This window comes from Hipposideros armiger, unplaced genomic scaffold, assembly GCF_001890085.2.
Source record: "Hipposideros armiger isolate ML-2016 unplaced genomic scaffold, ASM189008v1 scaffold_707, whole genome shotgun sequence".
Taxonomy (NCBI): Eukaryota; Metazoa; Chordata; class Mammalia; order Chiroptera; family Hipposideridae; genus Hipposideros; species Hipposideros armiger.
The window spans coordinates 629,228-646,399 of record NW_017732057.1 but is presented as its reverse complement, the minus strand read 5'-3'; the positions used below and the strand labels follow the sequence as shown (position 1 = coordinate 646,399).

General features: G+C 37.4%; 1 protein-coding gene across 2 annotated transcripts in view; it reads left to right on the top strand.

Annotated features, from left to right (window-relative positions):
• The window catches only part of ANO3 (anoctamin 3), a 257,121-nt gene that overhangs the window by 205,177 nt on the left and 34,772 nt on the right, over positions 1-17,172 (top strand). For both annotated transcript variants that reach the window (XM_019627091.1, XM_019627092.1), the window contains 3 exons: positions 15,143-15,225; positions 15,662-15,802; positions 16,350-16,514. In XM_019627091.1, coding sequence (XP_019482636.1) covers positions 15,143-15,225; positions 15,662-15,802; positions 16,350-16,514 — 389 coding nt within the window. The remainder of the gene's footprint in view (positions 1-15,142; positions 15,226-15,661; positions 15,803-16,349; positions 16,515-17,172) is intronic.

The window sequence follows — 17,172 nt, the reverse complement described above, 5'->3', positions numbered from 1 at the left end:
CAACCTTCACAAATTGATGAGCACTTACCCTAGAGTTAGGCCCTATTTACCTTCCCTGTCATGAGCACATCTTGGAAGGAAAGTTATAAATGAAAGCTATGCATAAACCAATACCTTGGTTCCTCCTTTGCTCACTTAGTTGTGCTCAGAAACCTTTGTGAAATCACCTAGGATGGAATTGAAAAGTAATTTCTTGCCAAACAAGTGTCACTGAGATACATTTCCAGGTATATATTACGTTCTAGGAAAAACCAATCCCATGTGGGACCTTGTCTTTCCAGAGTAACTGGACAATAAAGGACAATTACCTGACAGTTCCATTTGCCAAGCCAGCCAAGATGACACACAGTGCAATGCTTACGTAATTCTTTTTGCATTTACTTACTATGGTGCCTTTCATCTGACACTCACCAGCTGCTTTACACCCATTAATTAAGCCTCACAATACATATTGAAAGAAGAAACACCTGCCTTTTGTCTGAAGGGGTGGAACCACTTGCAAATAGATGTTTCCAGAATGTGAAATCATATTGTTGTCACCTGATGGATCTGAAAATAGAACCAGAAAATTGTTTGGGACCATACTTCAAATAAAATCAAAACATTGTTCTGGATCCAAAACGGTATCTTTACAAATCCTATAGCATCACATGACTGATGCTGATGTCACATATAGGAAATTTGTTCCCATAGGTCAAATTTGTTAATAGCAAGTTATGAGTTTGAAACAGGATATACATTAAATTCATATTTTGTCTCCACATGGGCACTTTAAGCAACAAAGTAACATTTGATCAATAATTAAATAACATGGTTGTATTCTTTGAAGATATTTCAATGATATTCTTTATAAATGCAATGGAAATTGATGACAAGAAAATTACTTTTGGGATGATAATAGTTTTTTTTTCAATAGTCTCTTAGAAGATAAATAGAGGCATCGTTCTCAGGAATGCTAACAGTTTCTTAACATAAGTTTATCATTTCTCTTATTAAGTCATATGGTGTTATACATGGGCTGCCAATTAAGTTCGCAAACTCATCCTAGAAAAAAGTGCTACATACCTCATTGCTGAACATCACTACAGTCAGCTTCGAAGCACTCCTCTTGGGAAGCTGTGCACTGACACCAGTGCCTAGTCCACCCTTCAAAGCAATTTTGGAACTCTTTTTCTGGAATGGCCATCAGAGCTGTCGTCGTATTACCCCTATGTCCTGAATGTCATCAAATGTCTTCCTTTCAATATTTCCTTTATCTTCAGGTAAAGAAAGAAGTCATTGGGGGCCAGATCAGGTGAGTAGGGAGGGCGTTCCAACACAGTTATTTGTTTACTGGCTTAAAACTCCCTCACAGACAGTGTCGTATGAGCTGGTGCGTTGTCGTGATGCAAGAGCCATGAGTTGGCTAAAAGTTCTTGTGGTCTAACTTTTTCATGCAGCCTTTTCAGCACTTCCAAATAATAAACTTGGTTAACTGTTGTCCAGTTGGTACACATTCATAGTGAGTAATCCCCCTGATATCAAAAAAGGTTAGCAACATCATTGCAACAAATTCATGAACTTAATGGTTGAACTTCGTAATATGGTTTTCTTTAACTATAACTTTATAGAAAGGTTAAACATTCTATTTTGGTGCTAAAGGCTATCTAAGACTATGCTCTTTGTTAAGCAGAAGTTGTGACGTAACATATACATACAAGGTGTGATCAGAAAATACAGTGAATATTTAAATTAAAATAAAAATGGTTACAGTAAAAGACACATTGCCCTTAATCCCCCTCAAAATACTCCCTCTGGCTTCCAACACACTTATCCCATCTTTCTTGCCACTTTCTGAAGCAGTTCTGTGAGTTGCGCTAACGTGGCTGCCTCAATGTCCTGAATAATTTTGACTTTGGGGAAGAGCCAGAAGTTGCATGGTACCAGATCTGGTGAATAAGGTGGATGAGGACACACTGTAATGTTTTCATTTGACAGAAATCTCAAAATCTGAGAGTTCAGTGATCTGAAAATTCTGGTCTTCTTGAGGTAACTGGTAGGAATAGAATTAAGGAGTACAGTGACTGAGTCCTGATGTACCATGTGTGAGTGAAGACAGGATAGAGAGGCGTTCATGTAGAATAAGGGCATGGGGACGTCTTACCAAGACAGAGAGTTCTGGGCTTCCTCTAGGTTCCTACTGATAGATAGCTTCTGAAGTGAAGCCTTCCTAGCACCCAAAACAACTTTTCAACCCTGCAAGTAGCAGCCTTCTGGGAAATGATATTGCTCTCTTCTACAAGTCAAGTGCAAGATATCCTGCTGTGTGGGGATGCCACACAACTGATTCATTCCTGCAGTCCTATAGGTTGGAGAATACTGTTATCCAACCTTCCTTCTTTTAGACCCCTAATTTAATTATAGAGTCTAACCTTTTTAGATTAGTTGCCAACTTTATCAACTATGTAATCTATTTTTATATGGACTCAATTAAATTAAGTTAAAACCAGGCATACATAGAATGGCAAAACTGGCAGATGGGTAATACGATAACTTATTTCGCCACCTTGAGAAAAAAAAATCAAGTGATTTATGAATGCTTTCTTAAAAAAAAAACAAAAATCCAAGGCAGATAAGTAGAAAATTCTGGCATCTCTAGTTTGTTTCTCTCTGGTTCAAAAAGTTATAATAGCTAAAGAACAGCCTCAGCAACAACAATGCAGAGTTGATTCACTAAGGATTCTCAGCACTGAGCCATGACCTGGAGAGGGGCGGGGTTAGGGAAGAAGGAGAAGTCTAGGATAGGCCTGAAGGGGATTTTGATCAAGTTCACAGGCAGCAAATAACAATGACAAGTGGCTTTCACGTCTATTTAAAGGACTATAAGCACCTTAACTCTTTTGCGGCGATGGTAGGATATATCCAAATGAATATTTCCATCCGCTGAACTGTGGATGGAAACTTCCAGAAAGGAAGTTTAGGAAAGCAGATGTACATTTTTCTATTTTTTTGTGTATTTCAAGAATGAAGAAAAAAGAATTTTTTTTATGAAAGTTTATTAGGGTGACAATGGTTAGTAAAGTTACATAGGTTTCAACTGTACCATTCTGTAAGACATAAAAATAATGTCACATATACAAAACAGCTCAAATTTTTATTACTCTTAAATGCATAAAATATTCAAAATATCAACTTTTTGTTTTTTTGTGGATTTCTGACACATTTTGGGAAAAAACTTGAAATCAATTAATGCAGCGAAAGGGTTAATTAAACACTGTAGAAAACAATGGAAACATGCTATTTTTAACTAAGTGGACAGTTCTTAGAAACTCTTAGCTACAGAAAAAGGAAGACGTTTTTGTACTGAATTGGGAGAGAATCTTTAAAAAGGACACCTACGGTTGGTTGTTGTAAGTCCTCTCCTTTGAATGAGTACTTTAAACCAGTAACTTGCCTTAGGAGCCAGATTGACCTGGGGTACTCAGTCGAGTTCATTTGGGGGGCAAGTTCATTATTTATCAACTTTCGTCATTGCCAGTAAAATAGCAATTTTTTTTTCTTGTACATGGAGTTGTGAGGTTAAGGAGTAAATGTGTAAAACATTTAGCAGGTTAGCTGGCACATAGGTGTTTGATTCATTATACTGTTCATGGGAAGAGATACTGAATTTTGGAAGCTCTCTTTAAGAAAAGAATACAAACTTATGAATACAAAATGAGGTATGAAAGTAACTAAACTGGGAAAAAAATCAGAAGTTTTCAAAAGGCTCCAAATATATAAATTCAAAGTCCACAAAAGTCACTGTTTTCAAATAACTGCCTGACTCATCTCTGTAATGCTTTTTGTCCTACATTTTTGTCTGCATTTTGTATTACCTCCGCATAGGATGTTTAAAAAATATTTCATAGAAAGTATAGAGAAGTAATTTAGTCTTCTAGAAATTTATTTTTTTATTATTGATAGTTTTGAAAAGTTTATTTCAGCTTTTTAATTCAGTATTGGTCATGTCATGTGCATTTTTAATATTGCACATTTGGGGAACTCTGTCTAGTGTGTTTCACATATGAGTTGAAATTTGTGAAATAATTTTCTGTAGAGTAGTTTATGGCTCCATACATTTCAGATATTATTTCTCTTCCATTATCAGTGCTGAATACCACAGAACGTGTGTATCTTATCATACAGCCCCAGGCCTGGCACCTGTAAGTCAACATGAACTGGAAGGAATTTCCTCAAAACCCATTGCTACATTAGGTAGTTAGTAATAATTGAACAACACATGGAAGTGCCTGCAAACTACATAAATATATCCTACTGAACCCAAACTAAATGTATCCCTGATTCAACATTCTATTAGTCAACTGTCAAAGACACTCAGGACCACCTGACCACCCAATATTTGGGAAGCCAGAATTTTGGGCTGTGTCTACAGGGAGCTTTTAAACACATCAAAATTATAAATATAAACAATGTAATTCTTTTTTGAATAATTAAGTGTCTGCTTAAAGTGTGAACCAAGAAGCATTATGTTTGCTTTTGTGTGTCGCTTTCTACAAATTCAGATATAGTAGTCTCATAAAAGAAGATAATCTTTTCAGACAATTATAAGCATGTATCAAAATTTTATTAGTTTTACTGCAAAGGAAAACTCCAAAAGACCAGTGCAAAAATTTCTGTCTCACTAGAGACATTTATAGTAAAAGGGAATGATTAATAATCATCTTGAGACTCCAACGAAACAAACAAAAAAGGATGTCAGGTCAGCTTTAGACAGTTGATTGATGGACAACTGGGTGGATGAGCAGCTAACCTCCTAAAAGTTCTAAATCTCTGTGTCTATTAGACTTTTGCTTAAATATTTAGTCTGTGATACTTCTTCCCAGAAGGATGTTGCAAATTATATAGGTCAAAAAGTTGTATCCTAGACCATGTTTGGTGTAAGTTTTCCTGTGCCACAGAAAAAAATGTAAGCATTTGGATCTGGATTCAAATTTCAGCCAAGTGATTTCCTCAGGTCACTTAACCCCCAAGGGCTTCAGTTTGCTGATCTACTGAATGAGATTAATAATCTTTATTTCACCTGGATTGTTGTAGAAATGATATTAGTTAAGTGAAAAATATCTAGCACAAAGCCTGGGACATAGTAAGTGCTCAATAAATGCTAGTTCTGTTCTTCCTCTTTGAGAATATGGTGCAATTCATTTCCTTTTTTTTTTGTATAGTTTAAGAATAGATAAGCATTGTGTGCTCAGAAAATGTTTTGAACTGACTTATTTACTCTAGAGGAAGCTTTACAGTCTTAAATACAAAAGAAGAAAAAAGACAATATAATTCATTTGCTAGGTGTGGGCAAAGATAGAAATTATGTGAAAACTGATTGTAACTGAATTTTTATAAAAGCGAAACAATTGAAATATAAATAATTGACAATAGCTCTATTTTTCCTGCAGAAAAAATATACAATATCTTAATCAGTGGAAACCAAGATCTTTGTCTACAAACGTTCTGCTATTATACTAGCAGAATGTTGAAAAAATTGGTTATTATAATTTATTTTATTCTTAAAATGAATTACATGTAGACTGCTTACAAATTGTATCTCATGTAATTCCTACACCACCTTTTTTTAAAATTGTGAAGACAGTTTTACTATTATCATTGTTAAGTTGTGAATAAGGAGTCTTATCATCACTTAGTCATTTGTCTGAGGTCATACAATTAGAAAAGGGTACAGGCAGCTTTCAAACCCAGAGCACAGCTATGCCAAGCCATGCTCTTTCTCCACACTATGCTGTCTTTCCTTTTGAGGACCCTTGTAATTTAATCAAGAAGATAAATTTTATTGTGTTTATTAAAGTTAGTAATTTTTTTGATAGGGTGGACAGTCATTCACCTATGGTGTCGAGTACTGTTCTAAGTATCCAGTTACAAAGGGATGGTTATAAGGTGAAAAGGCAGGCGCTTAACAATGTTTAGGGCTCTGCCACTGACCAGTCAGAATGGATGCAGACCTTAGTTCTGAAGCACTTTCCTGGAGTCCATAAGTGGTTGCAAGTCTTAACTGGACAGGTATCCTGTCCTGGTAAAGGTTTCCTGAGGACAACAGGCCAGCCAGTGAAGAGGACGAGACCTTTAAAGGACTCCGTTGGGAGGTTTGGTTTTGTTTTGTTTTTCCTGCCATAAATTAACAACCAGTATGGCCACACCTCTGACTCTCAGCAGCATGTCAGCCCTAAAACTACTGCTCAAGAGAAATACCTTGGATGGAATTACCAAAATGTTAGTAGCTCCTTATTTGTAGGGGGTTTATAGGTGACTTTTATTTTCTTCTTTACAGTTTTAATTAATGCATGCAGCATATATTTATTGAAAGCCTAGTATATGGCAGGCACTCCTAAGCACCTGTATTTCAGAAGTGAACAAGATAAGGCCCTGTTCCAGTTATTTGTGCTGGTGTTACAGCTGTAATCAGTAAATGTTCAACAGGATTCAGGAAAGAACGTGTATCGGATAGTTGAATGATGGGATGAGGAAGGGGCCTGAGAAAAATTAATTCTGTGCTTAAAAAAGATTACATTATATTCTATAAAAAGTACATGGCAAAACCTGACAAGTTTTTATTTGTGTGGGCTCCTCCAGTTATTTTAGCAATTCAGTTGAAAGGAACCACTTAAATTTGAACAAATGCTGCTGAAATGCTTAATGTACGAGTGCCGGTAGCATATTGAGTGACAAGAAAGAAGAGTCAGCTTTAGAGTCTTCATATAAAAGTTAAAAGTCTGCCCTGTTAAAGGCTGTGGTGAGGGTTCTCATTGTATTTTAATATAACATGATGCCAATTGTGTGTTGCTCTTTATTTCTAAATGAGTTTTCTTAGGGAGGAAAAACGTCAAGTCTAATTTTAGGAACTGGTGAAGATTTTCAGCACTTGGGGTTCAAATGCTGGCCCTACCATATTCTTAGAACCTAGTTATTTGTTGTTTTCTTGCTTATTTAATGTTTTTAGAGAGGGAGGTAGAGAGGAGGGAAGCTGGAAGTTATGTTATAGCAAGATCTCCTATCCTTAGACAAAGAGGAAATTTAACAAGACGTGAAGGTCTTGATTACGTAACCAGTTCTAGGTATGGCTGTGTCAAGTCCAGTTCATCCCAAATATTCAAAACCTGCTGCGTCATTCATATTTGTAGGCTCTTTATATTGATTAGCTTACTCTATACTTATGATAGAACTCCATTAATTTCATTTCTGTAAGGTGTTAACCAAAAAACAAAAACAAAAAACGGTAACTTTCGCATGGAAATTTAAAATGTTCCACATTCATAGCTTCTCTGCTGATTGTAGAACCTGCTTAGTGACATTTCTGTTTCTACCTTGTGTATAGTGATGTTGCAATATTGTGTGGGGAACACACAGTATCCTTGAGGATGTTGCTAAAAATTAATCTGGGAAATGGAAGCGCGTGTTCAGGAGTACCTGGGTGTTATCCAGATTGGCAGCCTCAGAGTTGTCGGTCTGGTCAATTGTTGTTTCAGCTGGGTCTTGTTTTGAGAAAGCTTTCAGTCTTTATTTCTTCTGACAAAAACAATACTTTGGAATTCCTTTTTACTCTCCATATTCAAACATATTTAAGTTCATTTGTGTTTGGAATTGGCCTCTTTCCCCTCCCTACAAAATACAGTATAGTGAAGAAATTTTCAGAACTTTTAAATTAATAATCACTTTCCCAAGTAAAATTGAACTTGATTATCAATGTATAAAACGGATAAAGAATGGGCTTCTCTAATGAGGGGCCCTCTTCCTTCCCACATCTCCAGTGAAGTCACAATCACTGGACCCTATTCAGCCATTCAGTTCACTTTAACAAACATTTATTGAGCATTTTCATTGTGCCATGCACTAAAAATGCTAAGAAAAAGGGCACTCAAGAGATTTACCTTCAGGTGTAAGAAAAACCAGGTGCAGAACAAGTGTACTAAAGTGTTGTAGATGCTTTGGCAGGTTTGTGGACAAGGTCAGTGATGTATGTCAACCACTCTGGGCTTTGTTTTCATTAAAAATTAAATACCTCGGAACAAACTACATGTGGAGCCTAACCTCTTCTACCTGCATGACTGTAAGATTCTGTCACTCTGCGCTGTTGACTTTAGATCCCAAAGGACATGAGGAAATGGACGTACAAGGGCTGGATGCAACATGTGCAGCTTTGAACTATTTAAAATTGAGAAAAGTTTGTCCTGAGAGAGGCAGGATTTAAAAAAAATGCATACAGTGTGGTTGCTAAGGAACAGAATTATGCAGTATCATCTTCAGCTTTTCCGGAATACCCCTGGAGGTTGACGCCAGGACTCATGTGAAACCTGGCTTTCCCCTGATAACAAAACACCCTTCTCCACTGCAGGCCTCTTAGCCTCCAACGCCATCCCAACCCAGTTTCATGAGACCACAGGGAAGAGCTGATAAACTTTCCATATAGAATAGTAATCAGAACATAGGCAGTGCATACTCCTTATGCAATGTATATTTTGTAGGAAGTGTTCCATAATCCACTTCCCAGAGACAATTAGTATTAACACTTTGGTATATATTCTTTTGGGCATTGTATATCCAAAAGTATGATATATCTAATTTATCTATGTACTAATCTTATATATGTTATATATATATATGTGTGTGTGTGTGTATATATCATATATATATATATATATTTCTATAATTTTATATCTGTATTGACCTTCATTCTTGGTAAGAGAAATGGCTTTTACTTTATACACTTTATTTTTATTTTAACATTAAATAAGTTTAATATGCTTCCTCGCCTCTTGACCATCCCACGTTCTCTGTCACCATGCTCATTGTGAACCACATTCTTTGCCCTTACACATCAGGGTTCCCTCCTTTGAACCCCATGCTCTTTGATTTCTACTACTATCTACATTTCTATCTACCTAACTTCTTGAAGACTTTCATAGTTTGTTCTCAGATTTCCATTCCCATCTCAGCATCTCCAGCCTCAAGTCTATCCATTAACATCCAGGCAGGCATTGCGCTATGGTAGAAAGAGTATGAATTTTTTTGAGTTAAAATGATTTATGGTCCAACTAGCTGTGTGACTCTAGCAAATTTCTAATCTTTAAAAATAAGAGGAATAACAATAGCCATTTTATAGCACATCTCATATATACCTGGTACATGTAGTTGTCATTCTTATTTTCTTAACTGTTGAAAATAAGTATGATAGCAATTAGAAGTAATGTATCTAAAATAATTATTAAAATGTTCTATAAATAGTTGGAATTCAAAACAAAAGGAAAACCATTATTTCTGACAGCTTGGCCTTACAATTCTAGTTTTAACGTTCTATTTTCTTAACAACTGTGACTTTGACTTCCATTTCACCTCTTTCATCAGCTCCACCACTTTTCCCCGAAGAGATGGTGAACAACCTTGGCTGCACATTGAAAGTCTTCGGGAGACCTAAAAATATACTGATGCTGGGTTTTGTCCTGAGATTTTGATTTAATTATTCTGAGATGTAGTGTTAGCATTGAGATTATTTGAAAGCTCTAAGATGTGAAACTTTGTAAATCCCCTCGATTCAGCTCTCAGCTCTCCACCCGCCCCACATCCTCACCCCTGCTAAAACCTATCAGGGTCTCTGTCATCAATGCTTTTGTATTCTTTCAGTCTCGTACTTGCTTCAGAAACCACCTTATCCTGCCAGGACCCCAGAGTTAACTATGCATGCTAAACATTCACCACCAATATAATAAAATGAGTAATGTTTGTCAGCCACTTTCATGACTTTTCTTAAGTCACCAATTCATGGAGTCCTTCACAGATTCCTGTTTCTTCTTGAAATTTCCATACCCAGTAATCAATCCTCAACTAGATACCAGTTCAATGTCGTTCCTCAGTCTCTGCTGTCAAGAATAGGGTTAATTTCATAGAATGCTTCTGGGGGAACAAAGTGACTGAATTGAAGCCTTAAAAGTCTTAGCCCTCCATCTCACATTTAGAATCTAATTTTTTTTTTCTTTTAGACTCTACTCTTTAATCTAGGGGGCAAAATGTGAGCCAGTGGAACAAATCTTGCTGATGGCTTAGGGCAGTATTATTGGAATTTGAGTTTGTTCAGATAAACCGAGAACTTCCTAGTTTAGGATATGCCTCAACCTTTCTTACTGCATTTATAGTAGGCCACACACACTGACCTACCAGAAAGGTTTGAGAATAAATAAGGACTTTAAATCCAGTATTATGTCCAGTTAGGTTTTGTGAGCTTTTAAGGCTTAAGGGCGAAGCCATTAATCTGGTTCCTCATGAGTATGGTTAACTCAGGTGTGCATCCAACAAACAGTCAGTTAAGTAGGTGATGTTGGGTAATTGATGGATAGGGGGTGTTGGCAGGCAAATAGGGTAGTCATGCAGTAAGCAGACAGGAATCTGAGTATGTTCATTTTGAAGTTAGATGGAAGAAGTGGGAAAAGGAAGAATGTTTTCTCAAGAATTTTGTTCAGGTAGAAAATAGGTTATGATAGCAATATAACGCAATATAAAATGGGTTATAACAGCAATATGATAGCAATATAATCAGTAAATGAAACCAAAGTGGTCAAAAGAAAGACCAAGTGTAAGAGCTGGTGGGTAGAATCATGTATGACTGGCCTGGTCTGGGGTCCTGGAAGAGCCATCTCTATCGGGTGCTGTCTGCTTTGATCCCGGAATGAGAATTCTAGTGGTGGTCTTGAGTTAGAGATTTTCTGTTTAAGATCTACGGTAGGCTGAAATGACCACTCAGGTGTGGGTGTCCTTTTTAAATGAGAAACATGAACCCATGAGTCTGTACCCTTGAATTTAGCACCAAAAAGGATAGTTAATAACACATGATACAGCCCTTTCCATCGGGGCTGAAGGGCATCTTTATGGAGATGGCGTTTCCAAGAGACAGAATCTCCCGGTTGAACATTATGGTGTTATAGATCTCCACCTCCCAGAAGCGTGTTATGGAAAGATTGCTATATGAGCTGTGAGTTAGTGGTAAGGACCCTTAAAAGTTCTTTACAGTATGTCAGGAGGCCTCCTTTCAGCTGTGCAGGGTTAATACATTTCTTGATCTAATCTAATACGTCTACCGGTAATAATTTCAAAAAGAAACGGCCTGTGTTTGCTGAAGAGGATAGATTTAGGTTGAGTAATACCAAGGGAAGAGCCTTAGGCCAAGGCAGGTGAAAAGACTTCACCGGTTTTGCCAGTTGCGTGTTTATTACCTTGTTAGTCCATTCTTTAAGTCCGGAGGACTGGGGATGATACACACAATGGAAATGTTGCAAAATCAGCCAGATCTTAACAAGCAGGCTGTATAATGTGTCCTGTGGTATGCGTTCCTAAGTCCCTACGGAGCTCTGAGGGGATAGCCCAAGTAGGAAAGCTTTATTTCCTGTTGATGCTGTGGCTCTGTGGCATGGAAATGCTTCTACCCAGTGAGGAAACACACAAATCACCACTAACATGTATTTGTCTCCTTGAGAAGGGGCCAACTGAATAAAGTCTATTTACCAGAACTCAAAGGGTCCTGAAGGCACGGGCAATGACCCATAAGGGTCTGAATGGGTTTTCCAGGGTTGTGCTTTAGGCTTTGGTGGCACTGTTTTCCCTGTGAAACCATTTGATCATTGTTCCAGTGAGTTAAGTCATGTCCATATTATGATAAATGATGTTAGATGCAATCAGGGAGGACTGGTCAGTTGTTTGGCCCTACCCATAAGTTTCTTATAGGGTCACATTTATAGCCTTGTTCTAATCATTTCTTTCTACTCTGTTTTAAGCAGTTAAATGCTGTGTTTCCATAATGTTATGTTTTAAATCCCTAATGGCTTTCACCAGTAGCTTTGGTGCTTCCATTAGGGGCTGAGATTGTTTTAATGCTGTCAGCCAAGTAATTACCTCTGTTTTTCTTCGTATTGACCATTGAATGTCCAGGGATTTTTATGATTGCTAAAGATTTAGGTAATTGGATAATCTTTAAGAGTTCTAAAGTATAAGAACCGTTTTTTTATCTTTTGTCCGGAAGAAGTCAAGAGTCCTGTCTGTTTCTAGAACATACCAAAGTCATGGGCGACACCAAAGGCGTACCTGCCGTCAGTATAAATGTTAGCCACTTGTCCACATTTCAAGCTCAAATTAATGCCTAGAGCTCTGCTTGTTGAGCAAATGTTGCCTAAGGCATTGCACTTGCCTCAGTGGTTTCATTTAGTGATACAATTTCATAGCCTGCTTCATAGTGGCTTGTTTCTTCTTTTAGGTAAGAACCATCAGAAAACCAAACTAATTCAGGATTTTCAAGAGGTGTTTTCTGTAAATTAATTTGAGGAGCTTGTAGTTGGTCTGTGAATTGCGAGCAGTCCTGAGGGCCTTTGTCAGCACAGAGGGAGGAGAATAGCAGAGGTCATACATAGTATTACAGTGAGCACTAGACACATTAGATGAAGACAATAAGAGAACTTCATAGGAGGTTAGTCTAGCAGAGGGGGCTGAGTGTGATGAGAGTTAAGTAAGGCTTTCACTAAATGAGACACAAAAAGAGTCAGTGGCTGGCCCATTATAATGTCTTCCACATGTTATAGTAAATTGACAGTGGTCTCCATAGCTCCCATACAGGTAAGGAGACCTTGGGCCACCAGAACTATTGGTCCCCAGGAAAGTCATCACGCATTTTTGCATTGAAAAATATAGAAAAACTCGTCATGAATTTCCCGACGACCCAATAACTGTTGGCTAAAGGGTCAATGGGCCTATGTTGGCTTCCATGTCATTGGGTCAAGTCACCTGAGGCAGTTCCCTTTTTAATGGACAAAAAGAAAAAAGGGTAATTGATAATCAGAATGCCCTAACGCAGGCAGATCATAAAGACTGCCTTTTATTTCATTGAAGGCTTTCTGGGATTCCTCTGTCCACATGACTGGCTCTGTCTGGTCAGCCGTGAGAAGAGAGTATAAAGGTTGAGTCATGACAAAAAAAAAAAAATCTGCAATACTTAGCCAAACCTAGGAAACTTCTGAGTTGGCCTTTTAGTCTTTGTGACAGGAGAAGTTAAAATGCCCTGGATCCTGGTGGGATCCAGTGGAGGCCTTAATCAGTAATGAATATCCCAGATATTTAACTTGAATTTTCCAGAAGTGGAGTTTCTCTTTGGATAACTTATGTCCCTTTTTTTTTTTTAAGTTGTTGGAGGAGGTAGAGGCTATGTTCAAGAGATGCTTCCTCCAAGGGTGAGCAGAGGAGGAAGTCATCCACATATTATAAAAGGGGGAGAACAGACAGGCAGCAAAGGAGCAGAGATGCAGATAATGAGGCATCAGAAGAACATTTAGAAGTTTCCTCAAGTTTAGTAAGTCTCAGGCAACTCAGAATTTTCTTTGGTTAATTTAGAATTTATTTTGGAAGAAAGCAATTTTTGAATCACTTATTGTTTGGAGGCCTCAAAATGCCTATTAAAAAGTATGCTTCCCTTTCAGGTTGCTTAGCTTTGTAGCCTGTTCTTAATTGACTGTGTAGGTACCCTAACTAGGGGATTTCAAAAGAGCCTTGAGTTGGACAGTTTCACTGTCAATCATCCAAGGTAATTATGATCCAGGGAGGTAGAAAGTTGCAAGACAAGAGCTCATAATTTTTGTACATAAATGCAGCAGGAGTTCTAGAAGATAGCTGTTTAGCAATTGTTTCCTTAGAAAGTGAACTTCCCATTTTTCAAAAGAGTAATTACCAGAGAGGCATTTTAAGTCCCATAGACAAGAAGCTGGCAACAGAGGACACCCAAATAGAACCTGCACCTCAACCAAGGTGGGAGGTTTGGACTAAGGAGGACTTACCACAATGATCTGGGACCACCAGGGGGACAGTAGAGTGCAAAGGATTCTTGTACGTACATTATTCAAACCTGCAGAGGTGCCCAAGGAGGAGGCAAGTCATTTTGGATCTTACTTCTGACACCTTGTAATGCTAATCAATTTTGACCAAGAATTACAAGGCAAATAAAAGTTTTATTTGGTGGTCTCTTTCAGGAATTACAATTGAGGACACAGATTTGGGTAGAAGCCCAACTATCTTCAGAATGGGAAAGAAAGAGGCAGAGTTTATAAGGACAGAAAAGGGGGGGGGGCTTTTAAAAGGGTTGCATAAGTTACTTTGAACAAGCCGTGATTGATGCTGGCAGGCAGACTTAACACCGTGCTATATGTAATTAATTGCTTAGGCCTGCTGCTAGGTGAAAATTTTATTATTTTTAATAAAGATTTCAGAGATGCAGAGCCAGTTTAAGGAACCGTATCAGGATGAAGCCATTTGTTTTAGCCCAGTTCAAAAGTTCAGTTTCACATGGAAGAGGTATATTAGCTCAGCTTCCTGGAGGCCTCCTGGTTTCATTTTAGACTGCTTTCTTGATAACATCAACTCCATTTTGATGTTTCTCTTTCATAATGGACAGATAGTTGGATAGATTAATGGTATCATGGATTTTTAAGAATGCACATGTAAGATCTTAGTTACGTCCACAAAGTCTTGAATACTGTAAGGTAAAGCCCACTTACTAAAAAGAGAACAATCTCTCTCTTAACTGTTTACTCAGAAAATCCAGACAATGGTTCAGGCATTTTTTTTTTACTGAGTCTCTGTTAGTACATGCTGAGTCCACCTAGAATAATGTATCCAAGAATGTCTTTTATGAACTCTCTCTCTATTTTTTTTTTCCTTCCACCATGATAGCCTTGCTCTAGTCCTGTCTCTCCCACACCCCATCCCTCTCTGACTTCTGGAGAAGAAGCACCTGACCTTCGTTGTCATTCCTGTAGAGGTCTTTATTTAGGTAGTTTAGATCATTTTGAATAAGCACCAACAAGTCAAAAGGAACAATAAATATTTAGCTCACTAACATTGACTTTCTGTTATAGCATCACTTTGTTGAGGTCATGCTAACAAAAATCTCTGCTTATTTAATCCAGTGGAAAACAAAAAAGAATGAGAGAAAATAAAATTCCAGTTGTATGAATTTAATTGATTCCAACAATTACGTAATATGGTAAAAATGCCTCAACCCAAAGAAGAAAAGCGATAATGAAAGAATGTGATATGGTTGAGTAAAGCATTATAATAATATTATTATTTATAGCCACTGTCTTCCTGGAGTTTTGGAAAAGGAGAAGAAGTACACTGACCTATACTTGGGACCTTATTGAATGGGAAGAAGAGGAGGTAAGCTGTGAGGACACCAGGAGATAAGGAAACTGGGGTGACAAATGATGCAGAAATTTGTTATGGCCCTTAACGTCCAAATTGGAGGCAGCTGAACATCATTAGATTTCCCCTTGATGGTTTTTTATTAACAAGATTTCAATAATGAGGCAGTGTCATTTTATGAAGATAAGAGAGATCGATGACGATGCAAAGAAATTTCTTCAGAGCATTTCTATGATGTCTCCTTTAATTACATTAGTGAAAAATTGTGCTAATTAGAATATAGTTTAGGGTTTATTTGGAAAGTAATTTGCATCTTACTTTTAAAAAGTTGCATCTTTGCCAAGACTTGACATAAAAGTAGGCCAAAATCCAGGAATTTTGTATCGCTTATTGGAAGGATTTTTTTGTATTTTTTTCTTCAATATTTAGGTAACTTTACTTTCTCTAATAGGAAACACTCCGTCCACAGTTTGAAGCAAAGTATTACAAGATGGAGAGAGTGAATCCCATCAGCGGAAAACCTGAGCCACATCAGCCTTCCTCGGACAAAGTCAGCCGTCTTCTTGTTTCTATCTCAGGAATATTCTTCATGGTAACGTATTACCATTAATATCAGGATGTTGTGGGATTCCAGGTTTAGAAGGAAGTTTTAGGATATCCACTCATTCTGTGACCTCCCACAAGGATGCAAGAAACCACCTCTTGTTCAATACCTTGGCAATATATACTCTTAATCAAAATCACAGCAGGTCATGGAGTAATTACGCAGGGAGTTTGTGCATATCCTTAAGTAAAACACTCTTGGAGAGAAGCAGAGATCATCTAACATAAAGTGGGATTAATTACATGAGTTGCCTTGATAGATTAGCTATCCTGTTTCAAAACCAAGCATTCTGGTTGAAAGTGGATATTTGACCAGAATACTCATGTTAGTGTGATAAAATAACTTAAATCTTATACTATTTATTTTGACTCTGATGTAACTTAGTTCCTTAAAGGAAAAATTAAATTTATGTAGCCTTTCTTGGAAAAGTAAATTCCTTTAGCCTCTGGGGGCAGTGTGTTGGAATTTATGGTTTTGCTTTTGTTTTGTGAATGATGCAAAATATGGATGTCACCTCTGGTCTTTCATATTGTAGATTTCTCTGGTGATCACTGCAGTGTTCGCAGTTGTAGTATATCGCCTAGTTGTCATGGAACAGTTTGCCTCGTTCAAGTGGAATTTCATCAAACAACACTGGCAGTTCGCGACATCAGCTGCTGCCGTCTGTATCAATTTCGTAATCATTATGGCACTGAATCTTGTAAGTGTTTAGTTTTTCAATAGGTACAAACGGCAAGAGGTCTGTGTTTCCTTTATATTGGATTGCATTTACAGGAAGCCAAAATAAGACTGAGCCACATTTCTAGCAAAGATAATTCTGTTCAGCAGAAAATATTTTCTCTGTGATTTAGATGATGGATTTCTTTCAATTTAAATAAATGATAGTTATGTTGTCTTCCTTTCGCTTTGCGTTTATCATCTTGATTTATGATAACTTCTATTCCTAAGTGTCTAGTGTATGCTAGAAATGGCACTATATTTCTTCTATTCAAATAAGGAATTGTTTGGACTAGAAAACCATTCCAATAAACTCAAAGGAGAAGTTGTTAGAATGATAAAGGAAAACCTGTTTGAAAGTGAAGGGTTGTTATTTTCAAGGCCTCTTGTGACATATAGTAATCTAACAGCTACTCTATTTTTTTTTCCTCTGGGACTAAGCATTTCCCTTTCCTTTCCTTTCTTTTTTCCCTTCTTCCCTCCCTTTCACTCTCCCTCTTTCCCCCCTTTCTCTTTTTCTCCTTTCTTCCTTTCCTCCTTCCTTCCTTTCTTTCTTTCTTTCTTTCTTTCTTTCTTTCTTTCTTTCTTTCTTTCTTTCTTTCTCTCTCTCTCTCTTTCTCTCTCTCTCTCTCTCTCTCTCT